Below are 18,442 nucleotides of genomic sequence, written 5' to 3'. Positions count from 1 at the left end.
CCAAGATTAGAAGCTGATGCTGAATAAAAGGAAAACAAATGGTTTTGCTTTCAAATTTGTTATCTATATCCATTCTGAGATAAAATTTTAAACAGCTTTCTGATGGGAAAGTGGAAAACCTTGCTGCACTCTATTTCAGCAATGAGATACAGCACATATGATATGCAGGCGGGAGCAGAAGCCCTAGCCGCTTGAAGGGTGTTTTCTCAAACTGCATAATGCATGGTCTCTCATTTTTGTGAGCCCTAAAGTTCCACCCATCACCATACACACACATATATTTCTCAAATGATACTCTATACAGGAAAACAGTATGGCAATTTTCAAAAAAATTTAAACAGAATTAGCAAAATGACCCAGGAACTCTATAATCAGGGGAAATGCAAACCTCTGTATACCAAAAGCTTGTTATGCATAATAGTTTAAAAATGAAAACAACTCAAATGTTCATCATCTGATGGGAAGTTAAACAATAAAAGCACACTCACACAGAGAAATATTATTTGCCAATAATAAGGAAAAAGTGCTGAGAAATGCTACCACATGTAAACTGGCAGGCAAATAAGCCACAGCCACCTCAGTTCAAGCACAACTAAGGCAGCAACTTCAGTTCTAATACTAGAATCTGCAATAAAACCATTTCTGCTCCAATTACAGACAAGAGCCAGGCTGCAGCCAACCAAGGAGGCTGACCTGACGGACAGCTGGAGCACTGTGCTGGGAAGGGCGACAGTGGTGTGTCATCCAGAACAGTAAATCAGAGGGGTGAGCTGCAGAGAAGACGTGCTCCAGCTTCCCCTGACAAGTGCTTATGTTAGTGCCCATGAGAGACAGAGGAGTTAGGTGGGAGAGCTCCTTTTAACTGAGTTTACATGAGCAGATTTAAGTTAATATTAGACGATCAGAAACACTTTTATGATTTTCAGCATCAGTGTCCTTGCCTCTCCTGTTACTCACTGAGGCAAAGCTCCTTCACTGTGATATAAATCAAAAGTAAAAGGGAAAGGAATGATAGTAACTTCTAAAACATTCACCCAAGGAATGGAGATACTTTCTCTACAGTTACTGCATAGTTTGAGTGAAAACCATCCATAGTTCTGGCATAGTGAGTTCTGGCATTTGAATACTTGATCCCAATTGTTTTGTGAAGGATTGGGCAACGTGGATGGGGCAGGCTTTGAGGTTTCAAATCCATGTCATTCCCAGTGTACACTCTGATTCATGTGGTGATTTAAGGAGCTCTTGGCTTTTGTTCAAGCCAACAATGTTTGCCACTCACTGTCATGATGGACTCTTAACCCTCTGGTCCAAATAAACTCTTTCAGTTGCCTTGGCCATGGTGTTTAAGGACAGCAACAAAAAGTGTTACCCTCCCCCCTAATTTGCACAGGTCATAACATATATTCCATTGCTAACATGAAGCACAATAGGCACTGTAGTTCAAACAGCCTGTCATTCTAAAATACACAGTTATGCTGGGCATGGCTCAGCGGGGAAAGGGCCTGCCACACCGTGGGGCCTGGATCTGAATCCTCAGCACCAATGTAGGAAGTCATGGACGGAGGCGTGTGCCAGTAACCCCACCACCAGAAGGTAGAAAAGGCCAGACAACAGTGTAGCCAGTCAGTGAAAGACTATCTCAGGAAGACAAGTGCTAAGCTGGTCATGGTAGCACACACCTTTAATCCAGGCACTCAGAAGGTAGAGGCAGGAAGACCTCTGTGAGTCCAAGGCTAGCCTGATCTATGTAGGGAGGTCCAGGGTAGCTGGGGATACATACTGAGACCCTGTCTCAAACCCTCTACCCCCCAAAAGAAAACAAGGAAAGTTAGGTGGTAGGGTGCGTGAAGTTGTCCTGTCCTCCATGTGCACACATGAGCACTTTCATGAGCATATGCATGCACACATTCATACACTCTCCTCTTCCACACAAGCACATCAAGAACCAATTATGCCATGAGGGAAGCTTCATTTTCATCTTATTTAAAGATATCTTCCCCTCAACCCTTAAAGTGGCTCTGCTTCTGTCTTACACACTGCAATTCATGATCCTGAAGGGTCTGCTGTTAATGCAAGGTTTGAAGACACAAATTAATGTCTGCTATCACATCATCGCTGTGACCGTCCCCTCGATGCCACCTTACCTCCAGCTCAAGCTCCTGAGGTTCCATTTCAGAAAGTGACAATACAGCAATCTTGGTGACTTTACAGACCTCATGGTCTCCTGGGAGTTTGCCCACCAATGCTTTCTGCCGAATTAAAATAAGCCACCACGGAAGATCTGAAAGAAAAAAATCTAATAAATGGATGATGTTCATAGAGTGCTGCCAGCCTGGGGTGAATGGCCCAACAGTAACAAATGTAAGACACAATAAAGACACAAAAGTCCCTTAAACACAAGATGTCCGGTCTCCCTCACAGCAATGTAAATTTTAACGCAGACACTTGTGGTTAGGCTATGGGGAAACAAGAACTCTCACACAGCAGTGCTGGCAAAATACAAGTGGAAAAACACAACTGGATACAACTGGAAAAACAATTTATGATGCCTATAAAAATAAAAGTATTTTATGATAAGATGATTCCTGCACGTAATAAGTGAAAAGCTTGGGTATGTTACTAATGTATATATATATAATATAGTGTGCTACACTCTGAGATGCATCCACATGGTTCTATAACATTATAACGGATCTGGGAAATTCCCACTGCCTAGTGATATAATGGCACAGTTCAATGTGCCACGCATGTTGATTTGATCTGATCATGTTTGTAGTGATGAGGAATTCTGGTATAAACAAACTTTCTATGTTGTCAGTGGTATAAAAGTACAATAAACAATTATATTCAGAATGCAAAACTTAATTGAATATACACAGTGTGTTACATTTGCCACTGATTTATTACGGAGTATTTGCTTTGGGGCAGTGATTCTCAACATATGGGTTGCAACCCCTTTAGCAAACCTCTATCTCCAAAAATATTTACACTGCAATTCATAACAGTAGCAAAATTACAATTATGAAGTAGAAATGAAAATAATGTTATGGTTGAGGTCATCACAACGTGAGGAACTGTATTAAAGAGTCACAGCATTAGGAAGGTTGAGAATCACTGCTTCGGGGGATGGTACTGAGTCCAGGGCTCTGCCCACCAGAGTAACACTCTTTCTGGGCTGCATCACCAATCCTACCTACCACCATTTTAAATTTACTCTCACGCCTGCTTCTCTTACAGAAGACTCCGCTTCAGTTCCCAGTACCCACCTGGCAGCTTAAACTGTCTGTAATCTAGATGCAGGGCATCGAACACACCCCTTCTGACTTCCACAGGCATCAGGCACTATATATATATATAAATTACACACACACAGCAATAGTCCATATATATATTACACACACACAGCAATAGTCCCTCTTCACCAGTAGCTTTACTCTCTGTAGTTTTACTCTCCTGTTGTCAACTCTGGTCTAAAAGCACCAAATGGGAAATTTCAGAAATAAACAATTACAATGTTTTCAATCATAGGTCATCAAGATGAGCATGGGGGTGGTCTGTAATTCCAGCTGCTAAGGAGACTACGGCAGGAGGATTGGGAGGTCAGGCCAGCCTGGACATCTCAGCAAAGGAAGGAGCCAGCAGACTGGAGAGATGGCTCAGCAGTTAAATATACGTACTGTTCTCGCTGAGGCCAAGTTACTAATGTCTGCGTGGCAGCTAGCGACCATCTATAGCTCCAGCATCCAGTGATCTAAACACTCTTCTGGCCTCATGGGCACTGAAGGGCTCTCTCTAGCAGGCCAGAGCATGGCAAACAGGTTTTTTCTTTTACCTTCTCCCCCATTCCCTTTGCCTTGCTAAACTGTTATTACATTCCTAAAGCTACCTTCCAAGGTCTAATCCCTTATTTAACCACTTCCTCCCCCTGGACACCGGACACTACCAAGATACGGCTATCAAATACTGAAGTCTAACAATCAAAAGCCTCCTTTGGAGTACTTAATTAATATGCCCAACCAAAATTAACCCACTCGTCCTAACACAGGGCTCCCCAGTTTCCCTTTATAAACTGTCATTTGCCTATGGGCCACATTGGCTGTCTCCTCTCTATCCAGGCAGTCCTTTTGTCCCTCTCCCTCATTCTCTTCACCCTTCTCCCTAGTCCTCTGTCTCCTGCCTCTGTTTCTTATTCCCTGTCCTTTCTCCTTTTGGGACAAATAATCTCCTTTGTGCTGAGACTTGGTCTTGGACTGTCTTGTGCCGACTCTGGTCTTCTTTGGTACTGCAAGCACATGGTGAACAGATATATATGCAGGCAACACACACATATAAAATAAAATAATATAAATCTTTTTTTTTTTAACGAAGAAAACCAGTGAGGTGGCTCAGTGGGTAAAAGCACTTGCCACGAAAGTCTGACAAACTGAGTTTGATTCCTAGACTCCATAGTGGGAAAAAAATGTTGGCCTCTAACTTCCACACATCCTGTGGAGCACACACACATTCACATTCTGTGTGTGTGTGTGTGTGTGTGACAAATCAAACACATCACACACAAATAAAATGTTAAATAAAATTTAAAATAAAAGATAGGGAAAGGCTGGAACATAGCTCAGTGGCAGAGCACTTGACTAGCAAGTAAAAAGTCCCAGGTTCGATCCCTAGCACTTCAAAAATAAATAGATAAATCGCATGCCTTTCTCACTAGTATAATGAAGTCACATGGCATTGCACTCTGTTTCACCAGTGAACTCCTCTTTGTTCGATGTATCCGTGCTGTATATGTCACTCTCATTAGTCTTGCAGTACTTGGGCTTACCAGACTGACTACCACAGTATCAGCCCAGTTCAAGTAGCCTACACAGCACCCACTGCAGTTACAGTGTTGTTTGCCATTCAACTCACTTCATCTCATTACTGCAAAGCTCTTATTAAGCCTAATTTGAAAATTCAAATTTATCAAGGTATTACGATTAGAAAAACTACAGTAGCATTATGAACTGTTTATGACAGGATACATTCTGAGGAGTGTGCTACTAAGTGATTTCATGTGAGAACATTTAGGATGTACTTCCAGACCAAGATGACGATGATGCCATTAGGACATGCTCTTACTGGGCCACTGTGGTATCTTACTGTTGACCGAAATGCTGCTGTTGGATGTAGCTGGTTTTTGCTACTTGGTGGGTTCTTCTTTTCCCATCCTTTATCTGTCCCACCCCCCATAACTAGGAGATAAAGAGAGACAGAGGGAAGAGAGAGAGATCATTAATCTAATCTCTTTCCTTTTGTTTCCTCTTTGAATACAACCACTAAGAAACCTTAAACATTCTCTCTAACCCCCATCAACCAACCAACCACCACTGATCCTGCCTGTCAGGGCCCTGGCATTCATAGAGCCTCTGAAAATGTTTCCAATTCCAAACGTCACACAACCAGCTGCAGCTGGCAAAACCACATCTCTGCTAGAGCGAGAGGCAAAGCATAGACAGCGACTACTCGTTCCAGTTCTTAGAACAGAAATGCTTCAGTCAACCAGAATGTGAGAGAACTCAACACAAGATGCAAGGGGCAAAGTATTCTATGGCAAGTTGAAAACAACCAAATTTAGAACACAAGAAAGAAAAAAGATGCCTAGGACTGGAGTTATAGCTGACTGAGCCATCATGTGGGTTCTGGGGATGAACCCAGGTCCTCTGAAAGAACAAGTGCTCTGAACTACTAAGCTGTCTCTGCAGCCCCAATATACTCCTTTTTTTTTTTTTTAAGATTTAAACATTGTAGATAAAACTAATGTTCTCTTAATTACCTTTGGCCACCATCCCTTATTCCACGGAAAGTCTTGACTGGACCTCTACTTTGTTAGTCTTTCACATGAGAACCACAGAGATAGAGAAAATGCTCACTATTTCTTAGGTTAGTCCTACAAATTTTGCTTGAGGGCGTAAGAAACAGTATAGCAATTACCTATTTCATAGTTACCACTCAGCTACTTGTTCAGACGCTTCCTGATTTCTCTCTCCACACAACCAACCCTGTAATAAAAAGGATTTCTTATATGCTCACTTACATTTATGGCCTAGCTCTGCAGGCTAGACTCCTGAGGCCAGTTACCCCTCCTAGAAACAGAGCCCTGAGCTACCTTAACAGTCACACGGTGGTGTGGTTATGAGGACCAGTCACAATAGTTACACTTACAGTAATCCAAAGATGGGGTGGAGATCAGTTATTATTGTACAGCATAAGACTTAAATTGTTATTGTTGATACAACCTTGTTGAGACAAAGTTTCATAAAACCTACACAGGCCTGGAATTCACCATGAAGAATGACCTTGAACTCCTGATCCTCCTGCCTCCACCTCTCAAGTGCTGGGACTGAAGATGAGAGCCACCAAAGTCAGGCAAAGTTTCAAATTCTAGACGGGCTTCTGCAGTTTAATACCTCAGATACCTACACAAAGATCCCTGCATTTTACCAGTGATTTCAGAGAATGAAAATATACTGGTAACGGGGAAAAAGATTAAGATTTGTTCCCTTTCCTTTGTTCTCTGTAAGCTTAAGAATAAGAACATTTGCATGTTTCTCGTCATTTCAAACTGACATCTCAGGGACGAAATGTAAGCAGATGACTAATCGCTTTCACTGAACCTCGGAGGCTGCTGCTCAGATGCACTTTTTTTTTTCAGAGCTGAAGATCCAACCCAGGACCTTGTGCATGAGCGCCAAACCACAGAGCTGCAGCCCAACCCACATACAACTTTTAATTTTCCTTCTGGTGTCCTGGTCACCAGAGTTTTGAAATGTTCTCTCTGTGTGCTTCTTGCCTTAAACCTACTTTGATAGTAGCACAACTATACCAGTTTTTATTAGGTTAATTTGTACAATTTTTTCCCTTCTTTGATACAAGGTCTTCACTGTGCAGCCCTGACTGGCCTGGAACTCACTTTTGTAAGAAACATTTTTTTACAATGAAAGGTAGATAGTTGGCAAGGACTCGTCTTTCCTAGCCCTTCCTCTTCCCGCTTTGTGTGGATCAGAAAATCAAAAGAAAGTGTGAAGTATGCTCCCACCAATGGGATGAGACGAGGGCCAGCTAACGATGTCAAGCACAAGAGACAGATTCCACCTTGGCCAGGTGTGCTTGCCAGGCTATGTGGGACTCGGTGCATAGATTTTTCCAAACAGAGTTGCCAGGCCAAAGCCAATTTTGCTTTGTCCATGTGTCTGTCGCTTGTGCAGCACTGAGATTATTACTTGCTTCTACCACTGTGGAGACCAGGCTGGCCTAGAAGTCCAGAGATCTGCTTACCTCTACCTCTGCCTCCTGAGTGCTGGGATTACAGGTGGCAGTTTCTTTGTCATAACTCTTTACTTCCTGCCTCTGTGTACATATAACACCTACTATGTAAGGTATTCATCTTGCAAGCAGCATGTAAATGGATTTGGGTTTCCAGTGTTACAAAGTCTTTGGTTTTTTATATGAAATGCCACATCTAGTGTGTATCATCTGTTACTCTTGTCAGCCACTCCAAGTATGTCTTTAACTTTCTTCACTTCTTTTGAATTAAGTCTTTATTGTTGCGGACATCAATCTAGGAAGAGACCTAATATCCATCTCCAACCTCCATAGGCACATATACACACACACTTGCACAGGTACTCATTCACACAGGCATTCACAGTACACAGAGAAGTGGGTGGAGTCCCAGAAGGAGAACTCTCTGAAAAGAGCCCCTCAGGTTGTTAAGGACAACAGTGGAGAGCTGTGTCTCAGGCAGTGCTTCAGCACCACTAACAATGGACCCAGTTAATTTTAGCTTTATGTGACATGCTGGTTTTGTTGTCCATCTGTCTGTCCATCTGTCCATCCGTCTGTTTGTTTGAGACAGGGCCTACCTACACAGTTCTAGCTATTCTGGAACTCCCTTGAAGACCAGGCTGGCTTCAAACTTACAGAAATCCACCTGCCTCTGCCGTTGTGCTCCACTACACCTGGCTATGTGATATTTTAATGGTTAATTTGATATGTCAATTCAACTAAAATAAGTAATATCCTGATAACTGGGTACATGCTACCATCAAGAGGTGACCGGCATTTAAAATGGTACACCAGTGTGGATGAGCACCAATCTGCTGAGGGCTGAGAGAACAAAGGAAACGGGGAAGGACTGGTGCCCTCTGGTTGACCTCTGGCCCTGAGAGATTGGTTCCGTGGTTGTTGGCCTTTGGGTCTGGACCAGGTCGTGTAGTTCTAGCTCCTCCAGACATCTGTATTTGGGCCTGCACTGGAGCCACTTCAGAGGCTCTGCTGTTTCCCAGGCTTGCAGATGGTAGGTCTGGGTCTTGTTTTGTTTCTCTAGAGAGCCCTGGCTCATGCTGATGTTAGACAATGAAGCAGAGGCTGCTGTAACAAATTCCTAAAACTGTGAGACAACTTTGGGATTAGACTGAGCAACAAACAGCAGGGGCTGGAAGTTAGAAGGTACACGCTGGGAAAAGCCAACACTGTCATGAATGAACCCTTAAAGGTGATTCAAACAACCACTCAGAAACTAAAAACCTGAAAGCCCCAGTCTTCTCAGGAGAAGACCCAAAGCAAGTCTAGGAAGTCCTAGATGGAAACACGTACTGGACAATGTTACAGAGGGAAAGACTGAGGTGTGCTCACATTTTACTGTCTCGTAGACAGTAGAACCGAAGAATAATGAAGAAGCTATTTCTAAGTAAAATGTCATTGCTAAATGACTCTTCTTGACTGATTATGGTAAAATTCAAGAAGACAAATGTGACTCAAAGGCACAATTGTTAAGCAAAAAAGGAAAAAAAAGCAGAAGCAGAACTTTAAAAAGAATCGACTACTTCTCAACCCATCCATGCTGCTAACTGAGAAAGGCAAAGGCACTCTGAAAAAAACATTGCGGCCCAGCATCTGTGTGCCAAGATTAGTGTAGGTGAGTAGGCCTGGCTCTCCTGGCAGGAAGTCAGTGTGGAGGGGAGGCCAACAAACATTTGGTGAAAATGTACGGTGTTCTTCAAAGCCAGGCAAGAATGACTCCAAAGACGGCTCTGACACCACGAGCCCGTCTCCTCAGTTTCAGAAAGGAAGGCTACGGCTGACTCACTTTCACCCGGCCAGGGGACTCTTAGGTAAAGCCAGGTGGACACGGACACCCAGCATCTAAGGGTCATGGTCCTTCCTGAGTAGGAGAGCTGGGGCAGAGCCTCCGACTCAGTAGGTTTGGGAAGAGGAACCTGATTACTACAGTGGCCATTTTTTCAACTTTTTTTTTTTACATCTGTGTGTGTGTGTGTGTGTGTGTGTGTGTGTGTGTGTGTGTGTGTGTGTGTTCATGTTATGGTGCACATATGGAGATCAGAGGTCAACCAGCGGGAGTCAGTTCTCACCTTCCACCATCCCAGGAATCAAACTCTAATTGTCAGGGATAATGGCAAGTACCTTTACCCACTGAACCATCTCAGTGGCCTAAGGTATGTATGTATGTATGTATGTATGTATGTATGTATGTATGTATGTATGTATTATGTATGTATGTATGATGTATGTATGTATTATGTATGTATGTATGTATGTATGTATCTATCTATCTATCTATCTATCTATCTATCTATCTATCTATCTATCTTTCAGTCAGCTCTCCTCCCATGTGGGTCCCCAAGGATCAAATTCAGATCATCAGGCTTGGGGGCCGCCTCCTTTACCCTTGGAGCCATCTTATCAACCCATAAACTTTTACTCTCAGTGCCCAGAGAACTCACTGAGGAAAACAACTGGAGCTTGAAGAAAATGAATGGAAAGTAGAATGTGCAGGAGGCAAGCTCCTAGCTCTGCCATCAAAGGAGAGATAGGTTGTGTGCACAGTAAACAACCTCTGGGGGCTCAGAGCCATGGGTCACACTCGTCATTGCTCTCCCACAGAGGAGGAGCCATCTGCATCTAGGAGACCAGAGTTCACAGCAAACTTAAAGGAGTCAAGAAACTCTGGTACATAAAACCACACAAGCTGAGAGAAGTCAAGAAAAGGATGAGATATTCAGCACCTGGCTAGGCACCCAGGGAACAGGAGGGACGGGAGAAGAGAGACAAAACAGAACAGGCTGATCACCCAATCACTACCAACAACTAGTTGCTGGCTTCTAGAACAGAGCTGCTAATAGCATGGGCTAACTAGGCCCAGTCAAACATGGATTTCACATTTGACTTCGTGTGCATTAAGAGGACAGCCAGTGGTTGGGGATTTAGCTCAGTGGTAGAGCGCTTGCCTAGCAAGCACAAGGCCCTGGGTTCCGTCCCCAGCTCCGAAAAAAAGAAAAGAAAAGAAAAGAAAAAAAAGAGGACAGCCAGCGAGAACTGGTTACTCCCCAAAGTGGAGTGGACTCCAGGCATCAGGCTTGGAAGCAGCTGCCTTTACTTGCTGAGCCATTTCAAAACTAGCCCAAAACTCCTTTAAAATTACCCAGAAACCTACTTAGTGGTAAAAACTCTTACCAGTGGATGAAATAAATAATTCTGAAATCCCTGTGAAAAAGAAAATGAATATAAGAAGCTTCATTTGAAGAACACTTTACGTCATTTCTATTATGCTATACTATATATAATACTATGCTTGAAGGAAAATAGTCTAAAGAAACTTGAGTCTAGGAGTAATCACCTATAAATACCAAAACAGAATCGCTGGATTTTTGTTTTTGTTTCCTGTGCCACAAATGGGGCACAGCCTGGGGCATGTGTGTACCCACCAAGCACATGCTCTCCACCAAGCTTCCTTTCCAGTCCTAGTTCTGGCTTTGTTTGCTTACAGTTATGTATATATTTATGTACTATATATGTTGGCATGCATGTACGTATTTATTTATTTAGTGTATATGTGTGTGTATGAGTCATCTCAGCCCATTTTTTGTTTCTATTTTTAATGACTTTTCTTTTTTTTAATGAGTAGGAGTGTCTTGACTGCATATGTATCTGCACACTGTGTGGGTACAGTGCCAGAGGAGTTCAGAAGGCGGCATCAGATCCCCTGGAACTAGAGTTATAAACAGTTGTTTGCTGCCATGTGGGTACTGGGAACTGGGCCCAGGTTCTCTGCGAGAACACCAAGTACTCCTAACCAATGCGCCATATTCCCATTGGATTTTTACCACTGCTACTGTTTGTTTGCTTTTGAGACAAGGTCTCACAGTGTAGCTCTGACTGTCTTGAAATTCACTAGGCCTCTAATTCAGAGATCTACCCTACCTATGCCTCCTGGGTGCTAAAACTAAAGATGTGTATCACTACCCTCAGCCCATGTCTTTTAGTTTAAATGAATCAGGAGCTGGGCAGATGGTTCAGTAAGTAAAGTGTACTTGCCATCAAACCTCATGACCTGAGTTCAATATCCTAGGACCCATATGGTAGAAACAAAGTACCAACCCCCACAGGTGTTCCAACATCCACACAATTCAAATGCCCACACAACGGGGAAGGGATTGCTCTGTTTTGAATCGAGGTCTCTGTGTGGCCTCCACTGACTTAGAATTCACTCATTATGTAGCACAGGCTAATCTTGAACTCATAATCCTGCCTCTGTATCCCACTTGCTGAAATTATAGGTTTTCTTCCATAACACTCAGCTTTAATGAGTCTGAGGCCCTTTGTTGAGATATAAATTATATACCATAATTTATATATAATTATATATAATATATATTAATATAAATATATATTAATTAATATATAAATATATATATATATAATTCCATGTAAGAAATGGCCAGGTGACTCAACAGATTAAGACATCTGCCCCCAAGCCTGACAACACGAGTATTGGAACCCACTCACATAGGCACGTGCATGGGGAGTGCTCTCTCTCTCTCTCTCTCTCTCTCTCTCTCTCTCTCACACACACACACACACACACACAAACATAGGACCTAAATTAGTCAATTAATTAAATGTAAAACATAAAAGCAAAAGCACAAGAATTTTAAATTTAAAAATGAAAAGTAAACTTTAAAAATGTAAAAATACAGCACTCAGGAGGCAGAGGGTGGTGGATCACTGTGAGTCTGAGGCTTCATCTATATTGAGATCGGGCCAGCCAAGAACACATAATGAGACCTAGTCTCAAGAAGCAAACAGAAAACCAACCACTTGTAGAAAACTCAATAACCTTAATCAATCCGCAGTTGTGAAAGTCTCATCATAATCACAATCCAGGTTGTTGGTTTGTCGCCATTATCTGGTTTGTTGTTTTTAAGACAGGGTCTCCTGCAGACTAGACCAGCCTTGAACCTGCTTTGTAGAAGCCCTTGAATTTCTGATCTTCCTCCCTGCCTCCTCAGTGCTGGGATCTCAGGCAAGGGCCACCAGCTTTCCTACATGTTTCCAACAATGTGACCTGTCAGTAGATAATGAAAAATTTATTCCCACTTGGACAATCTATATAGATATGAAACTCATGTTTAAATTGGATTACTGTGGTGGTTTTAATAAGAACGCCCCCCCCCCCCGCTCATATATTTGAATGCTTGGTCTTCAGGGAAGGGCATTAGTTGAGAAGGATTACAAGTGTGGCCTTATTGGAGTGAGCACGAGTGTCAATGGAGGTGGGCTTTGAGGTTTCAAAAGCCAAAGCCACACCCAGTATCTCTCTTTTCCTGCTGCCTGAGCATCCAGATGTGGAACTCTGTTACTTCTCTAGCACCAGGCCTGCTTGCCTGCTGCCTTGCTCCACCCCCACCATGATGAAAGTGGACTAAACCTCTGAAATTATAAGCAAGCTACAACTAAATGCTTTCTTTTATAAGAGCTGCTATGGTCGTGGTGTCTCTTCAGAGCAATGGAACACTGGCTAAGGTACGCATTATCTAAAGCTCTGTCCTAGGAGCCAGGCCTCCATAGTGCTGAGATCTGCACAGGCTCTTGTCTCTAATGCCCTTGAGGAATAGGTTTTTCAATGGCTTTGGAGGCAAGTACTGAAACAATGCTAATGACAATCAATTTATGCAATGTTAAAGCATATGAAATATTTGTCATTAGTCCTATAGCAAGGAAGCCCTAGATATAAAGACTACAGTCAGTTTAAAAATCATATGCACAATATATTTTACCATCTTAATGACTGAGACAGATTCACCACTTCCAAACTAGGAAAAACAGATGGTGAGTACTATTTTAATGAATGAGATCTACGCAAGTGAGTCTGTCTGTGACTATTCAGTACTATGAGAACTCATTCATTCAATTACTAAACAAAGAGATATGCCAAATTAATCAAGACAATTTTCAAATGATTTCTGATATTTCATTCGATATGTATCTTTGCTAATGAATATCTGCACTTCTTATATTTTGTTAGTTCTTACCTTAATTGAGCCTATCTTCTTGGACTTCAAAGTGTATTTTAACCTAAAGAGCTTCGGAGGCATGGCCATCTGGCACCTGAGATTCACACAGAGTCCTGACCCAAGGTCACCATGTGATCTTTCAGTCTCCCTCCTCACTGCTCCGTCAGTCACATTTGAAAAACAAGTCACCATGCATCAGAGACAACTGGGACTGGAGAATGCCCTGCACCGCTTTAGAGTCAAGTGCTTCTACCAATACCAGGTTCCTGCCGTGGGCTGAGCCGTCTCTTCTGTTATAGTCCTCACCTTAGAATGTGACCACATTTGGAGACAATCTCTAAAGAGGAATTACATTAAAATGAATTCACCAGCGTGGATTTAATCCAGTACAACTGGCTTTATTATTTTTTTTAAATTCTTTTTAGTTACACATAATTATGCAGGTTGTGTGTATGTACATGTGGACACCAATGACCAAAAAGGCCAGAAACACTGCACTCCCTGGAGCTGGTGGCCGTTGAAAGTCAGCTCACATGGGTACTGGAGATGTAACTCAGGCCCTCTGCAGGCCGAGTGCTCTCAACTGCCAAGTGAAGACGAGGGGGGAGGGTCGCCGCAGCCATCTGTAAACCAAGAAAAGGGGCCCGGAAGAAACCAGCCCTGCCAGCTCTTCAGTCTCCGGCACTACGGGAAGATGAAATGCTGTTGTTCAATGCCTCCCACAGCCGAGGGGACTGGTACAGCTCTAGGAGTCACAAAAGCCTGCTGCTATATTCCTTGAGTCCAGAGTTCAGTGACAATCACGAGCAGCAGCACAGCTCGCCCACGCCATTTTTAGACTGACAATGACATCTGTTCAAATAAAATCATGTTCCCATGACACTAGGCAAGAACAGCAGTGCCTGCATTCACATGTAGAGAGTCAGTAGGAGGAAAGAGGGGGGAAGAGAGCTTCCACACAGACGTCTAAATCCCCTCATGTCCTTCCTCCTCCTCACCCCCAAATAGTAAGACACCCCCATGGGACAGTGCCCCAAAATACCAGCTCAATTCTGGCACACAAGGAGCAGAGCTCCTTCCCGCCAGTCTGACTCTGAGCAAGAAAGCAGAGGGATGACCACCCTGGAGGACGGAGGATGAGAGGGAAGAGGAGAGGAGGGTGGATCTTCATCCTTCAGTGAGGAGCTGGGGGCAGATCAGCACAGGGAAGGGAGAAAAGGCTGTGGGGGCATGGGAGAGTGGAGAAAGAACAACAGAGGGCCCCAGAAGATCCCCATCTGCTTCTCCTATGGTTTCCTTCTTCTAAAACCAAATCTCCTAAGTGACCAAGACTAGGACAAGATAAGGATAAGACTAGTGAATAATTGAGAGACTTGTTCTGCTCTTTTTTCCATTGTTATTGTCTTTCCCCAGTTCATTCCCTCTTCCAAAACGTCCTGTATTGCTATGGTCTGTATGGCCTACACAGGCTAAGCACAGACCTGCATCCCGTCAGCAAGGGAGAGATGTGTGGCAGGCACTCATTTCAATTTAGCCTGTGATGATAAAAGACAACTTAAGGTTCTCCCAAGGTTACTCCCTGCTGCTCTGACCGCCCCTCATCTGGGTAAGTGGTCTGTGAACTAGGTGACCTGGGAGATCCTTGGCCAAGCAGGACCAATAAGCTTCTTCTGTACTGTATGAGCCAGACTCCCTCCCTAGCCAATCTGTCTGATTGCTAGTTTGTCTCTCCTGACTGCAGGGAACCTCAAATTAGGCTTGAAGGATGCGAACACCATCTTTAGAGCAGAATTCTTTTTCTACATGTAACTAGGTCTCAGGCTGGAGTTTGGCTGGTAGAGAGTCCTTGCCTAATGTGCGTAAAGTTCTGGGTTCAGGCCCCAATACCACCTGAACTCCTCCGCAGCACCACGTATGGTGGGTGCATACCGTAATCTCATCTCTCCAGAGGAAGACAAGAAGATCAGTTCAAGGTCATCCTTGGCTATATGGGAAGTTTGTGGCCAGCATGGGCTACATGAGACCCCCAATCTCAAAAAAGAAAATCAAAGAGAAATAGATAAAGGAGATATGCAAAGAGAAATGGTGGTGAGGGACCTCACATCCTATACCAAATCCACTTTCAGTTTCCTGGGTTCTTATAAAAAGTGTGTTCGCACCAGCTGATAGATTTTCCCCTTTAAGTTAAGCTGATCGATTCATATAACTAAGAGAGCCTTGATTAGACAGTGCCTTGCAATTTTACTAAGAACCTTCAGGTACTACCTCGTTCAGCACATAATGAGCAAATTACTCTGACTCCTGCTTTATAGCTTAGGAAATAAGGCCCTTAACCTGGAGGGTTGTCTTCTTGGCTCCCAGTCACTCCCTGAAAAGGTGTCCCCACTACTCAGGAGAAAGAACAGGACACCAGAATAGAAAAGAGGATCCCAGGAGAGAGGTCCTGTAAGAAGAGAGCCATGGAGGGATGCAGAAAGGCCACATGAGGTCCAATGTGGCAACCTAGGCAAAGCCAGGGACTGCACACTGTTGCTGTCTTAAGCCACTCAGCCTTTAGGAGGGCTGATCACACAACAGATAGTGAAGCAGATATTAGAGTTCGATAACAAATAATAAAAATAAATATTAACAGATGGAGCCTGACTCTTAGTCTCCTGACTCCAGTGATTTATTCACTGCTCTGAGATGTGACTGAAATTGGAGAAAAATAATCAGAAGTTTCATACATGTCATTTACATAATAGAAAACGAATTTTAGCTGAGAACATCCAGCTGTGAAATTATCTTGTCAGTATGTAAATGAATTAAAGATATCTGTATGTAAATGTGGACAGGTAGGGGAGTGTTACTAAAATCCTTAGCATGGTTACACAATGGCTGAATGCTTTTCTCCTCTATGCTGAAGAAAAAATTTTTTTCAAGACAGGGTTTCTCTGTGTAGCTCTGTCTCTCCTGGAACTTACTCTGCACACCCAGTTGTCCTTAAATTCAGAGATCAGCCTGCCTCTGTCTTCCCAGTGCTGGGATTAAAAGGATACACCACCACTGCCTCGCTATGCTGAAGAAAAATTTAAAGACCACCAAAGACAGAGCACACAACAAAACTCAGAGCAATGTTATTTATAACAGGGCAAAGGAAATAAAGACCCAGGAAGAACTAAGCAAGCCAGTGAGGGAAGACAGCCAGCTCATGAAATGTTCAAATAAAGGAAGAACAGGAACTCTAGTTCCATGTATCAACACAGGTTAACCTCAAAAACATTAACAATAAAAAGAAGTGGGGAAGGAGGCATGGTGGCACAGGAGTAAACCCAGAAATCAGGAGGCGGAAGCAGGAAGGTCATTATTTGTTATGTGGTGAGTTTGAGACCCACCTGGATATTTGAGACTCATCTTAAAAAATAGATAATAAACAGAACTGCCAGGCACAGTACTGCAACACCGTTCATCCCAGCACTTAAGAGGTAAAGGCAGCTGGGTCTCTAAATTCTAAGCCAGTCTAGCTTGGTCCACACAGTGAATTCCAGAACAGCCAGGGCTACGTAGTTAGACCCTATCGCAAAATAATAATAACTAATAAATAATACAAAGAAGAGAAAGGCCAAGTACAGTGGAACATGCCTCTTATCCCATCATTCAGAATGCAGAGGCAGCCTCTCTCTGTGAGTTCTAGACCAGTCTGCTCTATATAGCAAACTCCAGCCCACTCAGAAATACACTGTCAAGACCCTGTCTCAAGGGGAAAAAAGAAGAGAAAAGATTTAAAAACAAGAGGTTAGCTGATCAGGAGTGAGTGCCAAAGCAACTTATGCTCCAATAACACATAAGCACCCACCGAGCACAGGCACATGTGCTCATGTACCTGAATTCCTGCAAAGTCCAGGGCAGTGAGCTGTAACCCCAGCTCTGGGCGGACAAAGACAAGATGCGGGAGCCCACTGGCCAGTCGGCCCAGCTGAAGCCATCAGCTCTAGACTCAGTGAGACCCTGAGCCTATCTATCTCAAACAATATAGTGAAGGGCGAGCAGGGAGATACCAAACACTGATCTCTGATCCCTACAGTCTGCACATGTATGCACGCTCACTCACACAGACACACATACACAGACAGACAGACAGACACAGACACACACACACACACTCCAAGAGAGAGGGAAAGGGGAAGGGAGGGGGGAGGGAGGCAGAGCCAGAGAGAGAACAAATAATTTAATGGAATTTTCATAAAAATCTCCAAAATGCAAATTGGCACATACACTTAGGAATATATATATATGAAAAAAATAATAATTTTCAATGAAGTAACAAAACTCAATAACTGATTGCCTTCAAAGGAAGAAATGGAAAAAATGGCAGTGATTGCTCTGAAGTCACCAGTCATAAGTCACTTCTTAATCTGGATAAGAAATAAATGTGCACACTTTATAACACTCTATACTATTTATCTGTGATAAGCAGTCCTGTATACTTATAAAAATATTTCATAGTAAGAACATAATTTAAAATATGATCAAAGAATTGTTGCAGTAAAAATAAAAAAGGGTGGAACGGTCTCCATTGATTATACAGCCATAATCTCATTTGGTAGAAATCCTTATGTTTGTTACTAAGCTAAAGTTATGATCTTTTACATTGGTACTGAATTTATTTGATGCAAGTTTAGGTTTTCTTTGATATAAATTCCTTATCGACTTAAAATTAATATTGTTACTGTCATGTATAGACATTGTGCCCATACAACACATTTAAGTATACAAGGCTTATACCCAGTTCTTTACTGCTATTAAAAAACTAATCTTAGATGATTAAATATGTGAGTTAAGGGCCAGACAGTAAATTCATGGTTCTAAGTTTTAGTGTTAGAGTGCTTTCAAGATAATTTATTAAGATAATTAACAGACAACAGTCCAGATTACTTACATAGTTAGATGGTTTTTTTGAAAACATCAGAAATCCACAAAATCTGACATTTAATGTTATTTTTCTTTTGTTGAGACATGTTTGCTCCTAACAGCTCCCCTTTGGTGGATTCAAGGAAGAAATTGAACATCTCCATCTCCAGGTTATTGTGGTTAGACAGGCACTAGGCAAGACT

At 42.7% G+C, this 18,442-nt stretch overlaps 1 protein-coding gene across 5 annotated transcripts in view; it reads right to left on the bottom strand.

Annotated features, from left to right (window-relative positions):
- The window catches only part of Inpp5f (inositol polyphosphate-5-phosphatase F), a 79,791-nt gene that overhangs the window by 35,273 nt on the left and 26,076 nt on the right, over positions 1-18,442 (bottom strand). For all 5 annotated transcript variants that reach the window (NM_001107554.1, XM_039078467.2, XM_063263413.1 and 2 more), the window contains 1 exon segment: positions 2,145-2,281. In NM_001107554.1, coding sequence (NP_001101024.2) covers positions 2,145-2,281 — 137 coding nt within the window.

The sequence above is a fragment of the Rattus norvegicus genome, chromosome 1, assembly GCF_036323735.1.
Source record: "Rattus norvegicus strain BN/NHsdMcwi chromosome 1, GRCr8, whole genome shotgun sequence".
In the NCBI taxonomy this organism is placed as follows: Eukaryota; Metazoa; Chordata; class Mammalia; order Rodentia; family Muridae; genus Rattus; species Rattus norvegicus.
Note: the sequence above shows the minus strand (reverse complement) of the source record. Positions and strands in the feature narration are given on the sequence as shown.